The following is a 22,719-nucleotide window of genomic DNA, read 5'->3' on the forward strand; positions in this document are numbered from 1 at the left end:
ACGTTATTGTAGCCAAGATTGAAACATTTTAAAAATACTTTAAAATACTTTTAATACTTCAAAAATACCTCTAATGTTTTAAAATAAAAAGTACTTATACTTATTGTTTTTATATGTCTTTACAAATAAACTGTACAACTAGACCATGCAAATGTCTTCTTCATGATAATTTAAACTACCTAAACTGTCATTTACATTTATTTTAAAAAAAATTAATAGATTTTTATTGGAGTATAACTGCTTCACAATACTGTGTTAGTTTCTGTGGTACAACAAAGTGAATCAGCCATATGCATACATATATCCCCATATCCCCCCTCCCTCTTGCTTCTCTCTCCCACCCTCCCTATCCCACCCCTCTAGGTGGTCACAAAGCACCGAGCTGATATCCCTGTGCTATGCAGTGCTATGCAGCTGCTTCCCACTAGCTAGCTATTGTACATTTGGTAGTGTACATATGTCGATGCTACTCTTACTTCGCCCCAGCTTCCCCCTCCCACCCTGTGTCCTTAAGTCCATGCTCTATGTCTACATCTTTACATTTAATACTAACTATCCTTATCCTCATTGTCTTGTGTGTAATTAAAGTTGCTAGTGCCCTGATATCTAAGGAAGTCTCTGCATATTTTTTGTTTTAAAATGATTGTAGAAGGATGGATAATGCATTCAATACAGATTAGATATAGATCAGGGGTAATAGCTGTTCTAGCAATACCTTTTCCAGCTTTCTATATTGTCTACTTTAATAATGCATAGCTTTCACTTATTCAGTCAACAAATATATACTGAGCACACAGTGTGCACCAGGCATGGGAAGTAACAGGAGTCAATACTATTCGACACCTACCACGTGTTAGCATCCATGCTCAACTAATTCTCACAACAACCCTACAAGGTAGGTGCTATCATCATCCTTATTTGACAAGTGAAGAAACTGAGGCAGAGAGGTTGAGTAAGATTGTGAAGCAGGGATTCAGCCCATGAGACTCCCAAACCTGGACTCTTAATTGCTATTTGTCTACAGTTCTTAAGGTGACTCAGAAGCATGGTAAGTTTTGAATATAAATGGAAAACTAAGTGAGGCTCCATAACCCAGACTTGGGGGTTCAAGGAGGCTCTGTAAGTAAATGTCTTGAGTTGTACAGTGAGAGGGAAGGGAGGGGGTGTCCTAAGGAGAACGAAGTCTCACAGCAATTGATTGACAAAGAGAGGGCACTGGTAATGTTTTAAACAAGTGAAAAAAAAGTTTGGAATGGCTAGAGAGCAGGGAGAAGGCAAAAATGCTGATGATCACTGGCCATAGACCAGCTTGGGAACCATGAAAGGAACACAATTCTAGGCCAAAAATAATCGCTTTCTTCTCCAAACTTGCCTATGTATCTTCTATCTCTAGATAGAAGATCTCAAACTTGGGTTTGAGATCCAAACTCAAAACTTGGGTAGATTTGATATATCTCATTCCATTACCCTAACATCTATCACATGCCAAAGCCAAAGTTTTCTATTTCCATACCCCTCTCTGTTCCCAATGAGTGGGAAGCCCTAACCGTGCACTTAATCTCTCTTATTTAGATGAGCAATAACGATAACAAGTAACATTTGCTGAATCCCATTCTATGTGCCCTATACATGCATCTCATTTAATGCTAACAAACAGTATCTAAGGTAGACAAAAATCTGATCCCCATGTGTGTGATGAGTGGGGGCATAGGGAAGTAACTTAATTGTGGCCATTCAGCCAGTCAGTAGGAGAGCCAGGATTCAACCCAGGTCTGACTAAACCCAGCTCTTAAGCTCCCCGTCATTACAGTCTAGTGAACTGCAACAGATCCTAGCAGGTACCCTAATACCTTTTCACCCCTTACAAACAATACTACTCATGATAGCTCCTTGCTCAGTAATCTACCAGGATGGGCTACTTACTATCTCCTTGATGTATTTCGTATTTTCCAGGCTCTGAGTATCTGAAGACGCTATCTCCTTCCCCCCGTAGCTCTGCATTTTGAAATCCTACTCAATCATCAAGATTCTTCTCCAATACCATTAGGTTCTTAAAGGTTTTTTGGTCCCCAACTTTGAATTCCCGTAACACTTTATTTGCATAATTTGATCAACTCATCACTCTTTTTTCTTTATGGGCTAGAAGTTTCTTGAGGACAGGGACACATCTTGTTGATTCTGGAGGCCATGCTGCAGAGCCTTGACTACTGGTTGAACAGAAATGCAGTAAGAAGGAAACTGAAATTACTGTAGAAAGAGGCAGAAATGGAGATTGTATCTTAGCAAGGACTCCATCTGAAGTCATAGAACTGAGTTACTTGGAGAATCTATAAAATATAGCAATGCATTTTGGTTTTTGCATAATTATTTAAATTCTAAAACATAACTCTTGCACCCTTGGTTTAGGTAGAAAAATCATTCTGAAACCATCCTTCAATTTCTGCTACTTATCCACAAATAACCACTATAATATTCATTCCTCCTTAAGTACCTTGGTTAATTAAGCATGGAATCATTTTGAATCAAATAGCCAAAGGGAATAAAATGTCAGTTAAATGAGGTTCATCTAAGTTTTCAAGCTAAAATTCTTGCATGGTTCACGATGTTAAATAATTTGACATCTGAGGTGTGAATTTTTCACTTAGGAAGAAGATAGAGTAAACCGTGAAGGGGTTGGGGCTATGTGCCATTTGCTAAGGTGGTTACCGGGACTGGTGGGACGGTAGTGCTGGAATACACCGATCTCAGCAGCTATTAAGGGAGCCTCCACATACGCATGCATCAGTTTTTTCTCAGCAAAAGCGATGTTCCTGAGGGAAGGTCAGATCAGCATGACAAACATGGCTAACTTTGGGATCTCAATCATTCCAGGCAGGAGCAACTTGCTGGCTTGAAATGTAGGTATTGCCCCTTGCAGAGGCCAGTGCTTAATAGCGGGCAAACATGGCAGGTAGAAATTATAAATACATTTGAAATTTTCTCAGGTTGTTTTACCCACCAGGGTTTGCTGTGATTTTCAGGATAATTTAAAGATAAGGCAGCAGGTCAGAACATGAAACGTTAAACAGGTTAACAATGAAATGGCAGAATACTTCTTTTTTCCCCCGTAAACAAAAGAAGACAGCCACATACATGTACACGTACATGCACATACGTGGCAAATAATAAAGTGCTGCTTTCTCTGAAGTCCTTAAAAATACAGGCCTGGAATACATAGAAAACCTTTAGTTTTTCAGAATCTTTTCTGAATGGAAAGAGAGCTTTATCTGACACTTTGCACAAGACGAAAATAATTTTAGGTATCAGGGATGGAAAAGAACTTGCAGACCATGTCTCTCACAGAACAGACCAAACAAACCACCGAATAAGTAGCATAGTTTTTGTTTCAAGTGCAGGCGCAGATACAGCAGTTTCACCTTCTGATTCTATTACCAACACTAATCTCAAAGTCCCTTTTGCAAAAATGTTCCTTATGTGAACACCTCTTTAATAAACTCTCACCCAGTAAGGGGATGAGAACATCAAAGGATCTTCTGGACTGGGATTCTGGAAAGATTACTTTTGAAGCACAGTGCTTTTGGTAAAAATACTAGAAAGAGCTAAATAGTAATGATGTTATTAAATGATGTTATTATATAAATTCCTTTCATTTGATTTTCAACCCAGACTGCCACAGATGGAAAGAAAGTTGGCTAAACGTGCCGCTATACTTGTGATACTAACCAATTACTCAGGAAGGAAGACATGGACCAGCAAATACAAGCGTTCAGCACAGTTCTCTGATGTGGCAAGTCAGGAGAAATGACCAGGAAATGGATGCTGAGGCCTTTGGAATGACAGAGGGTCACATTCGAGAGTCCATCCTATATTGGGCCTTCCTGTGGAACTGCTGACCACATGCTCCCTTGGCTGTGAGCGTTAAGACTTCACAGGAAGCTAATGATAACAAGGAAGTAAGGAAGATTTAACTGTCAGAAAATAGGCAGAGCAGTGCTGTTAAGAGGGTACAGAGCTCACGAAATAGCACAGCTTAAATAGCACAGCTTAAAAGGGAGAGGACAGTTTCTCCGAACAGGAAACCAATAAACAGTTTGTTTTCTTCAAAGGAGATAGAACAAGACAAAAGCAGGAAGTGCTGTCCTTCCTTCATCCTGCCAGATTTTCAATGGCAAGTCAAGTGTGTGCATCAATCACAATAAGGGAGAAGAGACCAAAATGATACCACCTTCAATTTTTTGAAAGAAAAATACAAAGATGTATCACGTCGCACACTCTTCTTTATTCTGTGCTTTCAAACAGTCCAGTGCCACACTCTGAGTATTTCCCACTGAAATAGCCCATGAATGCCAAATATGACCTCTTTATAAACTTCCTGCAGAGTTCCTGCTGTTTAGCGTTCAAGACAGGTATTTGGGCTGGAAAAATAATATTATTCCACATTTCTCCAAAACAAAGATTCTGGGTCCACATTACTTCAGTGCTTGTTAGCCTCAAAGGCCCTTGCTTTGCTGTGGTTACAAAGAATATTCCACATATTTGAACAGTTAGAAGTCAAATATTTTTCAAAGAGACTGTTTGCCAGAGAATTCTAAGAGAATGGACACTAACCACATGCCCTCCAAATTTTGTATAACAAAGAAAATGATGAGAACAAAGAATTTATTTTCACTTATAATCTCATAGTCACACAATTAATTTAATATGCTCCCTGGTGGGCTTGGCCTATGATATCACTTTCTGGGATAGAAATCCAATTTCACTAAATTATATTAAATGAGAGTGAAATAATATATACAGACTGCCTGGCTTGGAAATTTGGTGGGTTACACAAATTTTGTCTGTAATTCTGTATTTTGGATACCAGAATACATATTAAAATAATGAAAAAGAAAACAATCAAGGTTCAAAATAGTGGTTAATCCCAGGTAAACCTGCATAAATCTATTTACCCCATAATACCTATACAGTATTGTGTTTACAATACCACAGAAGTGGTAATGTACTAGAAGAAACAAGTATAGCTAACATATTTAGTACTTACAATTGACCAGAAGCAACACTTAGAGCTTTGCATGCATCATCTCTTTTAACTGTCACAGAAATCTAACGATACAGATGAGGACTGAGCCTCAGAATGATTTTGTGATCTGCTCTGGATCACACAGTAGGTAGTAAGGACAGAAGTTGAGCTTCAGAGACAATAGTAAATACTAAGAAACCTAGGCATCTAGTTCCTGCTGACTGTGGGCCCATGGACACATGGCCCACGGTTACTCAACCACCCTGAGCCTCTGTTTTCTCAGCTACAAAAGTAGAGCTGGACTCACAGATTCTTTCAGCTCCCTTTAGTCCAAAACTTCTATTATTCCATTTGCTAACTTCTAGATGTAATTGTCTTTGACTAAAAATGCTTCCAGAGTTTCAAACTTGAATAAGATCAGCATCCCTTTCCCCCTTTCTGGGGGCAGGGGTGGGAGTTGGTGGGGATAAGGGGGGCTGGGAGAGCTTATAGGAAGAAGGAATTAGCTGTGCAGTTGGGAATTCTAGAGGACATATGGAAAAGGGGTATAACTAACTGTTAGATGGGGAACGAGGGACTCGTGAGTGTTGGAGTTCCTAGCTGGAGCTCTGCTATTGGGTTCCTCCGCATGCCTAGGGGCTGCCTGGAATATTTCTCTCTATGTGCAGGATTTTACTCCTCCCAGGACCACAGTTCAAAAGAATACACAATCAAAACTTCTTTCTTAGTTCTCCTATCCCTGAAACAAGTACATAGTCCTACTGAGGTTTTCTAACCACTTTTATCACCAGCAACCAATGAATTAAATAAGAAGTGTAAGGGCTTCCTGCTATATATCCATGCTGCCCCCTTTTGCGTTGTTTCTTTTCACTTTGACCCTTGTAGAGAAAGACCAACATCTTTGGATAAATAAAAGATTGAGGGAAAGAATCCAACTGAATTTAGAGAAAAAAAATCTAGACTTCGAGTTTTGACAGCATTTCTCTTTAGGAAGAGTCGGGAGCTTCAGTGAGGAGATGAGGCCGTAACTCAAGGTTCTGCCTTCCAAAGCGCTGAGCGTGGAGGAGTCCACTAGCGGAAAGGAGGTGGGGAGTGCATCTCCCCTTTCCTATTTTACCATGGATCTTCTCAAAGCATAAAAGAGGACAAGAGGAAAAATGGATAAGATGATGGGAAAGATGACGAAGGATCGAAAGGAAACTCCATGGTACAGAAACATGGAAGGAAGGGGTTCCTTTGGCCAGTACTAAGGAGGGTTAATATATAAGAGAGGAGGTTCAGGAAGGCTGTATATTCAAATATGGATATAAACACATGTAACAGAATATTAGACCCAGAGTAGGTATCTTAGAGGTTATCTAGTCTTATCACCTTACCAACAGGAGAACTGTTTCTGGAGCATCTTTGACAGATGGTGAGGCAGGTTCTGTTTCAGTATGCTAAAGAACCTGTTTCCATCTTGGACAGCTTCAACAGTTAGAAAGTGCTTGTAACATTATCACTCCCAACTATTTGTCTTGGAACAGGCTCACATAGGACAGGAAATTAGTCTTAATTATTTTTGTATCCCCAGAACCTCCAAGTTAGTGCACAGCGCATGCTCAGTAACTTGTTTGTTGGATTAATGCATAAATAAATTAATGGATATAAACTATCTGAAGAAACAGACTAAAATTTACTTTCCAATCCATACAATAACTCTTTATATATGTGATAGCAATTATCAGTACTAAACTTTTTTTTTCAAGTTAACTATACTCAATTTTCCCAACACTCACTATTCTGATGATCTAACTCGGGGTACCTATCATATTACCCATATGTGCCTTTGTCATTTCTTATATAGATTCAAAGGAAATAAAAAACAAAGGGTAATTAGAAGTCCTTTGACCACATCTATTCTACTTTATTATTAGCCATAAAAGTCCTTTGAAGTTTCTAAAGCCTCCTTAAATATTTCAATAATAAATATTATGTGTTCATTGTAAAAAAAAAAAAAAAGAGAAAATAAAAATCTCTCATAATCCCAACAATCTGAGTGCATCTCCTTCCAGCTTTTTAGAAAAGATTTTTAATGTAATTTGTCATACTGCATATGTCATTTTATACCCAACTTTTTACTTAATAATATCCTATGAACATTTCTCATATTATTATTAATTCCTCACAGAGACCATTTTAAGTACTTACTATATTTCATTGGAAAGCAATCCAGTTACTTATTTAACCAGTACCTTCTTGTTGTACCATGCCCAATATATCACTATAATAAATAGGACAGGAGAAAAAAATCAATATAGAAGAATTTTTTCCACATCTTTGATGATCAGTTTAGGACAAATTGCTAAAAGTATAGTTACTAGGTCAAAGGGTACACTTTTTTTTTTTTTAAAGGGTACACATTTTTAATAAGACTTGAAATTCTCTTTCTTGAGATGCCTTTCCTAGCCTTCAATACTAGGTTAAATTCCCTTGTTATATATTACTGTAGCACTCCACAGTTTGCTTTCATAATCTTCATCACCGTTTTAAATACTTGATTATATTTTAATTTCCCTTTGACTGCTAACTGCACTAAGGTAGGGCCATGAACATTTCTGCTGGTTGTGTTTTGCACAGGGCCTAGCCCATAGCACATATTCAATGTGCATTTTATTTTATCAAATACGGTTAAATTGCCTCCTTGAAGGGTGTTTGAATTCGTACACTTCAAGCACTGTTTGCAGTTACCTACCTCACTGCATCATTACATCATCATCACTAAAACAGTGATACCCCAAATAGGGGCAAAACACTGTAAGAGTGATTCACTTCTTTTTTTTTTTTTTTTTTTTTTAACAAATGAAGCCCATGACTTAGAACTCATTTCTCAGCTATTATGAATTTACTGAGTGTATTATGTTCTGTATTGAAAATTCAGTAAGGCTGTGATCTGAACATTACCAGCTCTCGGGGCAGAAAAGTTCCTTCCTGGCGGGCGATGACCAGTGATGCGGTCTCTCCCTGCTTGGTGCTCCTCAGCATGGCCACGAGCTCTTCCTGAGTTCGTCCAGTGACATCTCTGCCATTTACCTAATGCAGGCAACCGTATGAGCAGTCACAATTAAAACACTTGCCATCCCCTTCTGCCCTAGATGGTTTTTGAAAGCAAGCAGCAAATGGGCTCCCATGATCAATGAAGCTCTGGAAAGATGAAAACTGAATACATGAGCCCAAACCAACTATGTTTATGATGCTAGCAATATACCAACCATCATTATTGTGGTGCTGGACAGTCTCAGACATTCAGTAATTGGCATCAGCAGTTTTCCCTAAGACATCACATTCTTAGCAAGGACAAATCAAACTGACAGATACCAGAGAATGATTCCTCAAGTAGGAAGGAAGCTGATTTCAAATGCTTAGCTGTTACCATTCTCTGCCGAATACAAACAGGAGAAATGGACCGTTATCACACAGTAAATTCTTGAGGCGTAAGTTTTTTTGTTATTATTCTACAATTTTCCATGTTTAGAAAATGATAGTCATCAGGTTACCATAGATTATTGGAGATTGTAATTTGGAGCTACATTAGTCATTTGGCCCATTTTCTATCATGATCTAGAACTATATAAAAAGCTATAGTGCTACTTCCATGCCATGAGAAAGTTCAATGGAACCAGCCAGTTTCAACGAATATGATTTCTTGAAAGGTAAATTGACAGTATATATTTAGCCAAGAAGATGATGCTATCAAACAAAAAAAAACGACAAAAAAAAAAAAAAGCCTCTTGCTTTGGGTATTCCAAATACTTCTCTATATGCATAGACCAACCTGAGACAGGCTGACCCACTCTTGGAGAAGTTTAAGCAAACAGTTACAAGGGCTTGGGTGCAACTTTGAAATCCTTAGCCCTAACTGAATATATGATGAACTCGTGGATTTGACCCAAATTCCCCAGGGACTCTAAGAGGCAGAAGTAAGAAAGAGGAGATAGGGAAAACTTTTCAATATTATTTGGCCTCATATCATTGTCCTTATTGAGGACTTACAAAGATAGGCTATTTATTAACCAGTTTTCTAATTAAAGTCCTTATCTTGTCTATAAGTACAGTTTTCAACATACTGAATTCAAAATTTAATACATTTTATATACTTATTTCAAACACCAAGAAAGATTTTATTGACGATATGCATTCTAATTCTTACCTCCAAAATTCTGTCCCCTGATTGTAGGCGGCCATCTTTTATTGCTGCTCCCTTTGGTAAAATGTTTTTTACAAAAATGGGACCAGGACCATGTATGGAAGAATCTCTGGTAACCACAGTGAAACCAAGTCCTTCAGGTCCTAGTATATAAGACCAGGAAAACACATGGTCACCTTCAGCAGGAGTAATATTATATTCAATTTTAGAGTTAAATCCACCTAATTTAGACCAATGCAGAATAAGTGAAATATTGACATTCTAGTAAATATTTTAAATATGCTTCAGTTTTTCTGGTTTTAAATACAGATTACAGTGCCTTACAGGCCATGATTGTATCACAGTGAATTTAGGGCCAGTGTAGATATATAACACTTTTGTTTACTAAGGTCCTAGAAGAAATACCACATGTTATCCATATACCTGGGAGACTGATTTCTCAGTAAACCATAATCTGACTTCATACTTTCCTGAGAAGCAAGAGGCCATCTGACATGTCAGGCTTTCAATCAACTAGCCAGCCTGTGGTTCCCCCTCCCCCTGAGTCTCCATTCCTTGTGTACTGCATCCCATTGCCCCATCACTCGTTCCTGTTACTCCTGTCCCGTTCTCTTGCATCTCCAGTTTCTCTCTTTGAGTTTATGTCTTTTTTCACTCTATGTGAAGGCATGCTTAGATTTCTCTACCCTAAAGAATCCTTACGTCAATCCTACTGCTTCTTCAATCTTCCATCACCAACTACCTACCCATGACCATATCCAGTCATTTTCCTATTCTGATCTTTCCCCTTTTCTAGCTTTGACACTTCTCACCAACCATTTTCTTGAAATTAACTCCCCCCTTGGTATTCATGTTTTTAGTTTCTGATTATTTTCCTGCCTCTCTGATCACAACATGTCTGTCACTCTTTCTCTTACCCATCGTTCTCCCACATAAACATAGATGTTCCCCAAGGATCTGGAACAATTTGTCCTCTAGACTTGCCTGGCATGCTCCTGTCTCCAACTACCATCTCCCTACAGATGACACTTACATCACTTTGTTTGTCTCTAATCTCTCTGGTGTCAGTCTCCAGGATATTACCATGCACGTTCTTTCACAAGCATTTTAAACTTCACTATGAACTTCCTTCTCCAGCCCAGATCCTTGCCTTTTCTACTTAAAATTCTAATTTCTCGTAATGGTATCACCATTGCACAAGCCACCCTGGCCGAAAACCTCAGCAATAACAGTAATTCCTCTCTCTTCCTGCCTACATCCAGTCAGCAATTTAGGCATACATATTATATTCAGACAGACACCGTGCACCCTTGACTGCTCCCTTGTTGTATGCTCTCTTCTTTAGTATATCTTTTTCTGTCAGATTAATCTTCCCAAAACACAGGTGTGGGATGTAATATTCTTTATTTTTGCATTCAAGGTTTTTTGGTGGATTTTTAAGGTCACATTCCATGTCTGATTTATCTGTTCTCAAAGCACTCAACCCCATGTCTTATACATAGCTGCACAATTTGTATGAAAAGCACAAGGGATGCATTTACATAAAAAGCCTAATTGTGCCTCCTATCGATACATTTTCTTCCCTGTATAGAATTCTTATAGGAGGACAAAATTTTGACCAGAGGGTTTTTCAGAATAATCTCTACATCCCAATTAAAGGTACATGTGATTTGCTTTAGATATATGTGAATAAGTATTCTAAAACTACCTTGTGATCATTACATTTCCTATTAATTCAGATAAGAATCCATAAAATCTTGGTTTCTTTTGAATGGAGTCTTGAAAATCACAGTGGGTTGCAGAGGGTTGCAGTGAGGGAAGGGATTATCAGGAGAAGTTACAAAATAAAAAAAAATGCAGAAATTCATGAATGTGTATGTGTGTATGTATAATATTGCATAAATATCTATGAACACACATGATCTAGTCTTATTGATCTGGGCTGCAAATGGATGAAAAAGTTGAAAAAGATGAAGAAAAAAGGTTATACATGCTTTTGAAATTAAGAATACTTGAAAAATTATTTGCATTGTTGAATTAGTGAAATTAATAATTACTACATATTTGCTGAGGAATAATTTTTTGCTGGTATAAAACTATCTTAGAGAACCAGAAACAATATATTGGCTTTTTGGACTTGGACTAAAGGATGCTTCAAAAATCACTAATCTTGCTTAAAACAGACAACTGAATTTCAGTGCCTGTTTAGTATTAAGTTGTGATACAAGAACACTCTGTTCCTACCAAGTTTGTACTGGTTCTTTCTATTTCATAGCAGGTCTTTATAACTTTCTTGCTTCAAATAATGTACACTCTCCAGAAAAAAGAATAAGAAAGTACTATGATTTTAAGAAATTTAAGTTACTGCAGTATACACTTAAATCTATTCTTTGATTCAATTAAATGAAGGGAGAATTAACAAAATTAGCCTTAATGCATTTCTCTTAACCAATTTTACATGTTACAATAATAGAATGCTATTAAGCATAATTTAATAATTACCTTTCTTTAGGTCAATCTTAATTTTCTTTGCATTTTTCTTGCTGCCAAACCCCATGAGCGGGGAGAGTGAGGGAGAGGATGGCTTTCTACCTAGTCTTGGTACTCGGGGGCTCTTGCCTTGCTGCAGGGAAGTTGATGCATCTTCCTCAGGACTGCTTGTTCCTGTGAGATTTACTGTCTTTATTCCTGATTTTCCATGGACAGGAGGTGGCACCTTTGTTCTCAAAACGCCATCATTGTTACCAAAAATGTTAAGAGGTCCAGTGACGGATTTTTCATACTGTTCCCGGTTTTGAGGTGGAAGCACATGAAGCAGCACACTTGGAGATTTCATTGCCTGACGGAAGACGTCCTGAGCCCTTGAAAGACAGTGAACATATAATGATACCACTTCCTAGCATGCCATCCAAAGCACCCAGCCTCACGGCTACAGGAGCATAAGCACAGGAGATACTATCACTATTACTACCAATATGACTTGGCTAACTAAATGCTAGTTACCATGTATGGCCTGCTCATTAGGTGCCACCACACTGGGCTACATGTGCATCATCAACATGCACGATTCTCTCATTTAACCTTTTTAACAACCATGTTAAGTAAGTATAATTAGCTCTCATTTTGCAAAATGAAGAAGTGGAGGCTCAGAGAGCTTAAGTAACTTGTCCAATGACCCACAGCTTCTAAGCATTTCTAAATCTGAAATTCTACCCAGAAGTATTTACTGAAGTAAATATAAAAGCAAGCTCTAATTTTAAATGGAACAAACATCTTTCATAGTCTCCATCAGATTATCATTTGGTTTCCTTTTAAGACTTTAATCTAAAGTACAGGTCTTTCCTAATGTGGGTTGTGTTGCAGAAGCCCAATTCTGACACAAACATTTCCTCACGGAGACGTTTGGTAGGTACGTAGGCTGTGTCAAATATCACAGTGGATTGGCAATCCAAAATACACCCTCCCTGTTATTCTGTTATAGAGTCCCTAATGTTTTTACTTTTTTGTCTTAGCGCTTTGTGCTTTTCCTCAAATTTCCTACTACTTTTTCTTTCCTTCTTCCTTATGTCTCCTTGTACCTTATGACTAGGTAAAACAACTCTCTTTCCCAGCTTTCTTGCCAATGAGATGAAAGGTTAGAGAAAATCTGGCTCATCTGGGAGGCAGAAACTTTTTTGTTCTACTGTTTCTCTTTCCTACTTCTTAAAACTCAGAAGTGATGGAGGGAACTCCAGCAGCCATCTTGTGACCATGAGACAGCTTCAAGATAGCATCCGCATAAGAAGGATGGCAAAGCAGAAAGATGGAGGATGCCTGACTCACTGCTGATGGTGGACCCTCCATTCCAACTCTGGACTGCCATCTCCACACTTATTTGTCCTTAGAAAAGGTAAATTTTGTTTAAGCTACCTTTATTTCAGGTTTCTGTTATAAGCAGCCACACCAAATAATAATTAATCATAATTCCAACTGCTATCTGAGCTCCCCCTCACTTTATTCACGAAGAGCTTACAATGTTAGGGGAGGAGGGAGAAGACTTCACATAGATAGCCCAACTCCTCTGGTCGGCTCCTTGACTAGGAGTCAATTTCTACTCTACATTGAATTTTTATAAGCCTTGATTTCTACCTCTATAATATAGGGAGAATAATGTCTGCCTTGCATTCCTATTAAGTCCTGGTAACAAGCACAGTGATATATAAAAATAATATCATTACTGATAATACTTATAATTTTGCATATTATTCATTATTTTTAGAAATACACTCTTAAGGCTTCATTTTCTTCCACACTTAAGCAGCTACAGCACTGCCCTCCACCCAACACAATATTGGCAACTAATGGTCACAGAGAAGATATATTATGAGTTGTTTTGGTTGAAACAAGAGAGGTTGGTGATCATTACTAAAGAGTATTCGTGATTATTCCCTTGTTCCACTGTAATGCCAATATACATATAAAAAAGCATATGCAGACTGCTGCATACTTTAATTCTTAGGTACAAAGACCTATTCCTGTAACATTTTCACATGCAGAGAAATAATTTCTTGAGGGAGAGTATTTTAACTTTTTTTTTTTTTTTTTTTGCGCTACGTGGGCCTCTCACTGCTGTGGGCCTCTCCCGTTGCGGAGCACAGGCTCCGGATGTGCAGGCTCAGCGGCCATGGTTCACGGGCCCAGCCGCTCCGTGGCATGTGGGATCTTCCCAGACCGGGGCACGAACCCGTGTCCCATGCATCGGCAGGCGGACTCTCAACTACTGCGCCACCAGGGAAGCCCTATTTTAACTTTTTTTTTTTTTCCACTTGTTTCTATTATTCAGTGAGTCTTCACAGTCATCTCTCACAGATATTTAGTTTAAGGAAGACTACTGACACCAAGTAAGTTAATTAATAAGCCGAACTAATAGTCTGTGAAGAGTTCTTAAATACCAGTCTAACTGACCTGTATCCCAAGAAAAACAAACCCATCTATCGATGCCCCAGAAAGACAGCCAGGCAGAAGGTTTGCTCTGTTCTGCAGTTTGTCCTTCTCAGGGCTGTCAGGGACATTGGCAGCCCACCTCTGAGTACGCTAAAACACAGGACATACTTGAAAATAGATCTTCTGGGGTCAAAGGGAACTTATCAGAAGTTCTACCTACATTTTTGATCATAATGAGCTCAGTAATGATCATAAGCATTCTAGGAATCAATAAAGTAAATAAAACAATAAAAAACATGCTTACTGAGCAAAGGTTTTGTCTACGAGGTCCACGCTGTTGATTTTTACAATACATTCGTTTTCGTGAAACAGTCCTTCCCGCTTAGACCTGCTGTTTTCCTCAATGCCACGGATGAAGAGCCCTAGAATCCTAAAGGCAACATTTCGGTTGAAAGAGAATGACTGAATAACCTGGAGTTGTTTCTCCATTTGTAACCGTTCAGAAATAAGCATTGGTTTCTATTTATGAAAGGACGTATGCTTTATATTCGGGCAACTGTTATTTAAATCCTTAGTAAACAAACAAACAAAAAAACACACTCGCACACATGACTCACTAAGGAGAAGCAGCTCTTCAAGACACATATACGTAAACACCAGCCCAGAGCACAATGACCTACAATCCCGTTTCTCATGCTTGTAGGTAACTTAGAAAGGGCTAGGGTTGCTCAGTAGAGTTCAGGACACAGAGGACTCGTGGTTTCGAGAGGGATTCACAGAAGGGCTGACTGTAATAAGTAAGTTCGAGTTGGTGCCCAGGGGGCAGCTCGATGTTTGATAATGGGAGAGGATTAGGTATTCACAGTAGTTTTTTTGCAGTCTTCCCACCTCTTCCAATAATATGCATTTGAAGAAGTAAATGTTTAGCAGAAATCATATTACTGAGTTTAGAAGGAAGTTCGGTCCCATTTGTTAGTGCCACTGAATCAAGTGTGTGTTGAGTGTTCTCTGCACTTCGGATGGAAGAATATGAGACAGGGCTGTAGGACCAGGACAATGGCTCAGCACAGGCTTGGAGTACAGGAGTAATGAAAAACCTGGAGCTATAAGCCTAGAGTCTTCATAGAAGGATTTGGGAAGAAAGTGGGATGTAAACTGGATCAGAAGAATGAGTGGGATTTGGATAGGAGGAGAGAGAGAATACACACAGAGGCAGGAACGAACAGGTGTGTGTAAGGGGAGCAGGGTGGAAGCTCACACTGGATGTGGAGGCCAGTGCCACGTGAAGGGGCCTTGAACACCAGCTGATGGACGGATGTGATGAGACTGGAGTAATAGTCATGCCACTCACTGCTTCTGAGCGAGACGGTGACCAGATGAAATCAGGGCTTTGGGAAGAGGTGTCTGAAATTTCAACCAGGAAGAGTCTGGATTCAGAGAGGATCCCCTGAACCTCCCGGTGCTTTGCGGCTGTGGCTTAGAGTCAGGAGGGGATGGGGTTGGAGAAAAAGAAAAGGAGAAAGAAAGCTACAGCAATGAAAAGAATTTAACTGTGTGTGTATGCACTTGCACGCACCTATTACATATTGGTAGTATTTGAACTGAAAACTAAAAGAAATCAAACTTGTGTATACTTTAGCCATTTCTCATGTGAGGGATTTCCCTGTTCCTTGCGGCATGTCAGGGTCCCAGGTGTCTCAGGATAAAACAGACAGATACGTCCTCCAAGAGGAGTCTGCTAGATGTGGAGAAACCACCACCTCCTCTTCCCTCATCCTCTTGTTTTCCTACTTTGTCACCCTCTTTCATATAGGGGCCTTAGGTGCTATTATGTAGTCCCTTTGCATTAAGTCTCGAATCTAAATAAAACATGAGCACATTTTATGCACGCATAATAGCGTCCGCCATTAAAAAGGGGAGTCTCTAATGAAAGTGGAAGAGAAAACCATCTTCCTGTTCGGAGCTGCCACAAAGTGGGACCTCGGCCTCCAGGGCCTCAGTTCATCTGATGAGCTCACGTCATCTCAAGACAGCCGGAGGAGAGGCACATGCAGGGCTATTTAGATCTCTACTTTAAATAAGTTAAATGAACACAGTACGCTGACGTAGGAGAGAGCAGAGCAAATAGTTTTGTCGCCTACTGTGGGGGAAAGCTCAGGGTCACAGGCCAAGTGTGCAGTGACGCTTCATTTCCTAGTTCTAGTAGGTGAGTAAATTTAGCATCTTCTGGGTGGAAGAGAATAAGGGCCAAAGCTACTATTTGATAAAAGATCTGAGATTTAAATTAATATATTTAAAGTACTAATCCCACCTTAATCTCATAATATAATATTAAAAATTGAACTATTTGACATGTCAACAAAAAAAAAAAAGGAAAGAAATAGAATAAAATACTGTTTCTCTCCTAAACTGAACAACTCTCTAATAGTTCACATTTTGGATTTTTGTTATGGTGGATTCACAGTAACACGACCCATTAGGAGGCTCACATGTGGTTATAAACTAGTTTATATAAGCGATATTTTTTTAACAAGCATTCAAGTCTTCCTTTAATTTAATTCAGTACATCATCAGTCATGTAATGTTACTCCCTAGGATTTAATTTCACATTTTGGGAGATGAATTAATTCTTTCAGGCCACTGGGTTGCAATTTAGCTGGTATATTACAGCTGGAGTATGCTATGTGAACCTCACTCAACTAAATAACCTAACTTTCCATGAAAAATTTATTGACAGAATAAGCCCAACTGTAAAACCCATGTGTCAGAGGTAATTTTGGTAAAATGTAAAACTAACTGATTTTATTAGTTTGTTCCCTGGCAACAAACCACTCCTGCCTTCTTTATTCTATGGAAGGGATGGATTCCTTCCAGTTTGATTTCATCCAGACCAGTATGAGAAGGCTCAGAAAAGAGTCCCTCTTTGTTCTCTTTGCCCCAAATGGGTGAGCTGTGGATAGCTATCTCGTTTGGGACCAAGGCTCGCAGGATTTAAAAATTAATGCCGTCGATGAGTTATAGGCCGAGGTGAACCAGTTAATTTGCATTAAGAAGCGGTGATAAAGGAGGCCGAAACCCACAGCCCCGCAGAGTAAGAGGGGTAACAATTGCTTCTTGCCCTTCTAATGATCATTTAGGCACAAACCTATGCCCTGCTGGCCTCCTCCTTTCTTCCCACTGTATCACACTGCCTAGGCCGCTCACCCGCTTAGAATTTTTACCTAAACATCTCCTCTGCTCACATTATATATCACTCTTCACCCATCCCTCCTTTCCTTCTGCCTCATATTCAGCTGTCTTTACTATGAAACAGGTATATTATGCTATCTTTATTTACTGACAATTAGATTTTATGCTTTAATTCTAAAATAAAACTATATTTTTTTTTGAAAAAAATGAATGAAATTAAGTTGCTTTTTACTTTCAGGGACTCTTGTTTTGTTTTCTTTCTTCTTGCATTTTTGTTTTTATTGCGCGAGCCAATAGTCCTCTGTACAAGCAGCATTCTCCACCCCAATGAAACCACTGAGGCCTTATTTAGTGCAGCAGCCAGTGTGTTGTACTCGGGGTGTTCTAACTTTGATTAGGGATCTTAATTCTACAACAGGTGTGGCCCTATTTTTGTAAAAGAAAAAAATTAAAAAGAAATTGAAGGCAGAGTGAATTACAGTAGTCTTAGTAAATAATTAAATGTAAACTCTAATTTAAAATAATGACACAAACCAATAAATGGAAGGAAATGAAGAACTAAGTCTACCACTATGACCTTAACTACCCCCATCCCCCATGCTCACACAGGGCAACCATATGGCATAATGAAGTCAGACACTTGTCTGACACACTCTGTATGCAGTTGCTTCTAGACACATGGGTTGAGTTAAGTGTGCTGTTTCAGCCTGTACTCATTACTTCTTAACTTTTATTGGCTCATGTCTCCACTTCCATATTATTTTTTATGTTTTTTAATTAAATTTCCTTCCTATAATACCAGTGGATAGCAAAAAATACACACACACACACACAGAAAACTATTTCACCAATTTACTGAATAGTTGACCATGAACTTATAAAAGTTCATTTCTAAACAAAGTTTTTCTGTTTTAGCCAAAATAATATTAATCCTAATAATTTACACATTTGTATGTTGTGTGTTTCACAAGGAGCATTCACATTTTTAATGTGGTTTAATCCCCACAACCTTGATGTGAAATAGGTATTCACAAGAGGCAAATTTAGGGGACTCACTCAAGGTTATACAAAAGAGAACAGTGAGATTCAAGTCCAATTGTTCCAAATCCGAGTCCAATACTTTTTCCTATTCTATAAAGCTTATGCTAGAAATCAGAACTAGGAAGGATCAGGGGGTAAATCAATGCATTCTAGTGTGTTTTCCTCATTTGAAGTGAGAGAAGGTGATTTTTGGTCTATAGCGTCAACTTGTTTTCTGAACAACTGAAAATGATGTAGGGTGACTGTCATGTTGTATATTTCTTCACGTTTTGAAAATTGGGATGATCTTGTGGTCTATTCCAGCTTCATTAAGCTAAAGGGCCTAGTAATTTAGCCACACTGGTATTTCACAAAGCTCTACCAGTACACTTCTGACAAAAGCCATTAGAATTCCTCATGACAACTGGGTAAATACTCTCCCTGTCTATCAAAAACAACCTCAGCTTGTCCTGTGCCATAACCCATAACATTTATAAACATGCTTATTAACACATACAGGAAATGAGACAATAAGAGCCACTAGCTTTTCAGTTCATTTCTTTTTAGGAGACATTCATTCCAGCAAGAGCTTGGCATCAGATGTTATTTGCTAAGAAGGTGATGACTTAGCAATTACAGGTAGCAGATGGCTACCTACTGAAAATGATGCCAACCAAAATATCATGACTAAATCTGTTCTTCCTGCTGTATGGCAGACCAAATTGAATAAATATTCAGAACCAGTAAATAAATACTATATAAGCTTTGGGGAAAGTTTTGTTATAGAAAGAGCAAAGAGTGAGGTCAAGATATCTGGATTTTGTATGACCTTGAGAAAAATCCACTGACTTTTCTGGTCTTTGATCACCTAAGCTAAAATCAGGTAGTTTGCCTTTTCAATGATATATTTAATTTAAGAAAATAAATTCAGCAAATTAATTAAAATCATATCATATGGGTGAGAAATTCATTTTCTTTAAGTTTCTGACAGCCTTTGTCAGTGTCAATCTAGTGCAAAAGGTAGTCATCCTATTGAAAAGTATTATAATAACATAATATCTAATACTAGTTTTGTAAGGTTGTTATAATAGTGCTAACATTAACTCTCAGGCACACACTTTAATTCCCATCAGTAAAACAAGTTTTACAGCCAGTTAAGTAGACACAAATTTCAAGAGATGGTGATGCAATCTAAATTACCATTTACCAGCATGGATTTAGAAATATAATGTCTTTAAAATTTCAAAAGGATGCGATAAATTATTTTTAATTGGTTATATTTTATTTTAGAACAAAATAAATAGAATAATGGCATTTTGCTACTATATGTAAAATCAAAACATATTTAGCTTCTGATATAACTACTTATAATATTAGAATATTTATTATCCTAAGTTCTGTAAACCTGAGGCATATCAAGAAATATCCATTTGGAATTACTATATTTCATTTAAGTGTATTTTTGAACATTAAAAAATTCAGTTGCTATATTTCTGTGACAATATGTTAAAGTCTTTCCACAATTTCTGTCTATGTGTCACCGATAAGAATACTTTAATAAAGTACTTCTTAATTAACTGTAAATGCAGAAGCCATGATTTCTTTTCCATCGTATCCTAGAAGTGATGTTATTTTGTTTCTAACACATAAGTGGCCAACAGAAGTATACCTTGAGGTGTCTATCTAAATAACAGAGACATACACTTAATCCTCTTCTAAAAAATGTTTGGGAAAATGAGCTCAAGTCAAGTTTTTCATTAGTATGAGCTTCTGATATAAGGAAAACATCTTACCTTCCACTCAGAGATGAAAAGAAAGGTACTACATGTATTCCCAAGGGGCCTCCTTCCCCAGAAATCTCCACTGTTCTTGTCATATTACTGGGACAGAAAAAAAAAAAAAAAAAAAAAAGAGCACAAATGAGTCCCTGCTAAAAAAACAAAAACAAAAATAATCAGATGTGGCATATTAAAAAGAAAAACAAAACAAACTTAGGATTATAGCAACTACTGTAAATTCAACAGCAGAGATGAAATCAAAGGAGTACATGATTTGCTGGTATGTTCAGAAGACCCAGGAAATAAAATGTTTAAAAGACTATCTGATTTCTTATTTTTTTCCTAGAAGAGGAAAAAATGGAAATGACTATGTACAAAAATAACTTCCTACTTAACTTAATCTGCATAAATCAACATATTTAAAAAGGATGTACACAAAAATGAAATTTCTCCCCATTGAGACACACTTGAAAATTACTGAATAGATGATAAAATACATTGAATTAAGCATATCTATGCTTAAAACATAAAGGAGGATTTTTCCTCCAGAACAGAGGAAAAATGAAATAAAACACATTTTTATTAGAAAAAGCACATAATTACATTTTAAACAACTGTGAAGCCAAAGTTGGTAATACATATGGGCATGTTCAAAGCATTATAAATCAAAACTAAAACTTGCCTTTCAATAAGGCATCAGTTGTATTCAATGAAACAATTCCAAATTTTCACCTCTCAGTTTTTTTTTTTTTTTTTTAAGACGTAGGAAAAGAAGTTGAAAAGCCTGGAGAAAATGTATTACAGAAAGAAATGGAAAGCCTGACCTGTCTAACCTACTCCAGATTAAGGAAAGGATGAGCTAGAAACATTAATGGATAGTGTGTATGACTGAAATATACAAGGCACTGGGAGCTTTGGAGTAAAGGAAAGTGGAACTAACAAGTTTTTATAAAGATGAAAAATAATACCATGAACAATTATTGGCTCCTTTAATCCCAGAGAGAGAAAATAAAATTGTCAGAGGAAAAATGATAAAGTTGAAGCAAACATCTCCATTATGGAAACTGTAGGCAGGTCTCTATTGTTTCCTATTTACATGAAAACGACCTGAAACTAGATGTCAAATTAAGAGCTACAGCTGCTACAAATACATTTCTGCTCCAAATTGAAAATGGGAAAATTTTGGCTCCTTGCTGGAAAGTTGAGAACAGCATTAAGAAAGCAAAATGCCTAATGAATTCACTCTGCATGAAGTACTCCCTAAATTATCAGCAATCTAAAATAAATATATTAAATATATTCTCATCAGTGGATTAGGCTTATTTTTAATGTGTTTTCATTGCAAACCTATTATCATTAAGAACTGCAAAAAAGAGCATGTTAGTTTCCAACATTTATGGAAAGGGATGGAATTTCAAAACTGATAGTAAATTTCGAGTTTTGCTCAGATACTGCTGATATATTTAAACTTTGTTCAGTCAAGCAGGTTATATCAGAAGCCTGGAATAAAAGTTAGAAATAAAATAAATCTTAGAGTGCTAAGATCAAGGAATTAAGTAGATTCTTCTCTATACTTTCTGTGCAAGCATAGGCACTATATGAATATAGGCATATGAAATCCTAAATATAGGTATGCATTTTAAGTCCTGAATATAAAATATTTGGTGGGAAGAGAAAGTTGTGTAGCTTTCAATGGACCGCAAAGAAATAACTTTTACATAACAGATTTATAGTGCATTCGTAGGTATTTGAGGAAGACTAAACCCAAAGCATACACATTCTAGGGTTATGATATTATTGTAAAGACTTCTAAAAACAGAGGTGAAAATTTTGTTTAACCACTGAAACTTTATTATCTCTACCTTTATAACATAATTTTACAGTTTTACACTTAGAGCATAACACAAATCTTTCCTAATAAATGTATTAAATCTCCACATGCTGAGAGCATTCATATGTATTATCTAGATGCTTTTGGAACATAAGTGTTTAGTCTAGACAACAAGATTTCAGCTTAAAAAAATTTTAGAATGGCTTTATGGATTCTTTTTTCTAGTTTGCAAGTATTTCTTTATTCCACTCAAAACCTCTCCTGTAAAACATAATAAATTCTATGTAAATTCTATGTATCATACTGACACCTACTCTTTAGTAATCATCAAACTTGTATTTTTACATTTACTTAAAAGTAAATCACAAAATTTCTTAAAGTAATCAGTCTTATTTCAAAACACTAAAACTTTGTTGGAGGATGCAGTATTAAGGTCTATTTCAACTTTATAAGATTCCCTTTTTCAGTATTTCAGAATAAACTTTTATGCTATCTTTATATGATAGTTACTATTTTTTGGCTAGAATGATATTTGACAAATGTTAAATTACTATCACAAAAATATTACTATCCCAGAAAAAGCAGCATAAAAGACTTTCAATTTTGTTGACTGTTAAATGCAGATACTTAGAGAATTAGATCTAAAGACAAGCATTACAAGTTTTACACAGACTATGTTTTACCATGCTCTTTATAAACTGTTATCCATTATTTGTTTCAAGATGGAAAGAAAAGCATTTGAAAAAGGAAACTCACAGACCAGTCCATCTTT

At 37.3% G+C, this 22,719-nt stretch overlaps 1 protein-coding gene across 1 annotated transcript in view; it reads right to left on the bottom strand.

The window, feature by feature from the left end:
• PARD3B (par-3 family cell polarity regulator beta) overlaps window positions 1-22,719 on the bottom strand; it is a 1,036,702-nt gene that overhangs the window by 479,439 nt on the left and 534,544 nt on the right. Inside the window, exons 6-10 of the mRNA XM_027123437.1 lie at window positions 20,132-20,218; window positions 14,434-14,559; window positions 11,709-12,067; window positions 9,210-9,349; window positions 7,964-8,092 (exon numbers count right to left, since the gene is read on the bottom strand). Coding sequence (XP_026979238.1) covers window positions 7,964-8,092; window positions 9,210-9,349; window positions 11,709-12,067; window positions 14,434-14,559; window positions 20,132-20,218 — 841 coding nt within the window. The remainder of the gene's footprint in view (window positions 1-7,963; window positions 8,093-9,209; window positions 9,350-11,708; window positions 12,068-14,433; window positions 14,560-20,131; window positions 20,219-22,719) is intronic.

This window comes from Aethalodelphis obliquidens, unplaced genomic scaffold (genome assembly GCF_003676395.1).
Source record: "Aethalodelphis obliquidens isolate GAN/ISIS:26980383/991018 unplaced genomic scaffold, ASM367639v1 scaffold2, whole genome shotgun sequence".
Classification (NCBI taxonomy): Eukaryota; Metazoa; Chordata; class Mammalia; order Artiodactyla; family Delphinidae; genus Aethalodelphis; species Aethalodelphis obliquidens.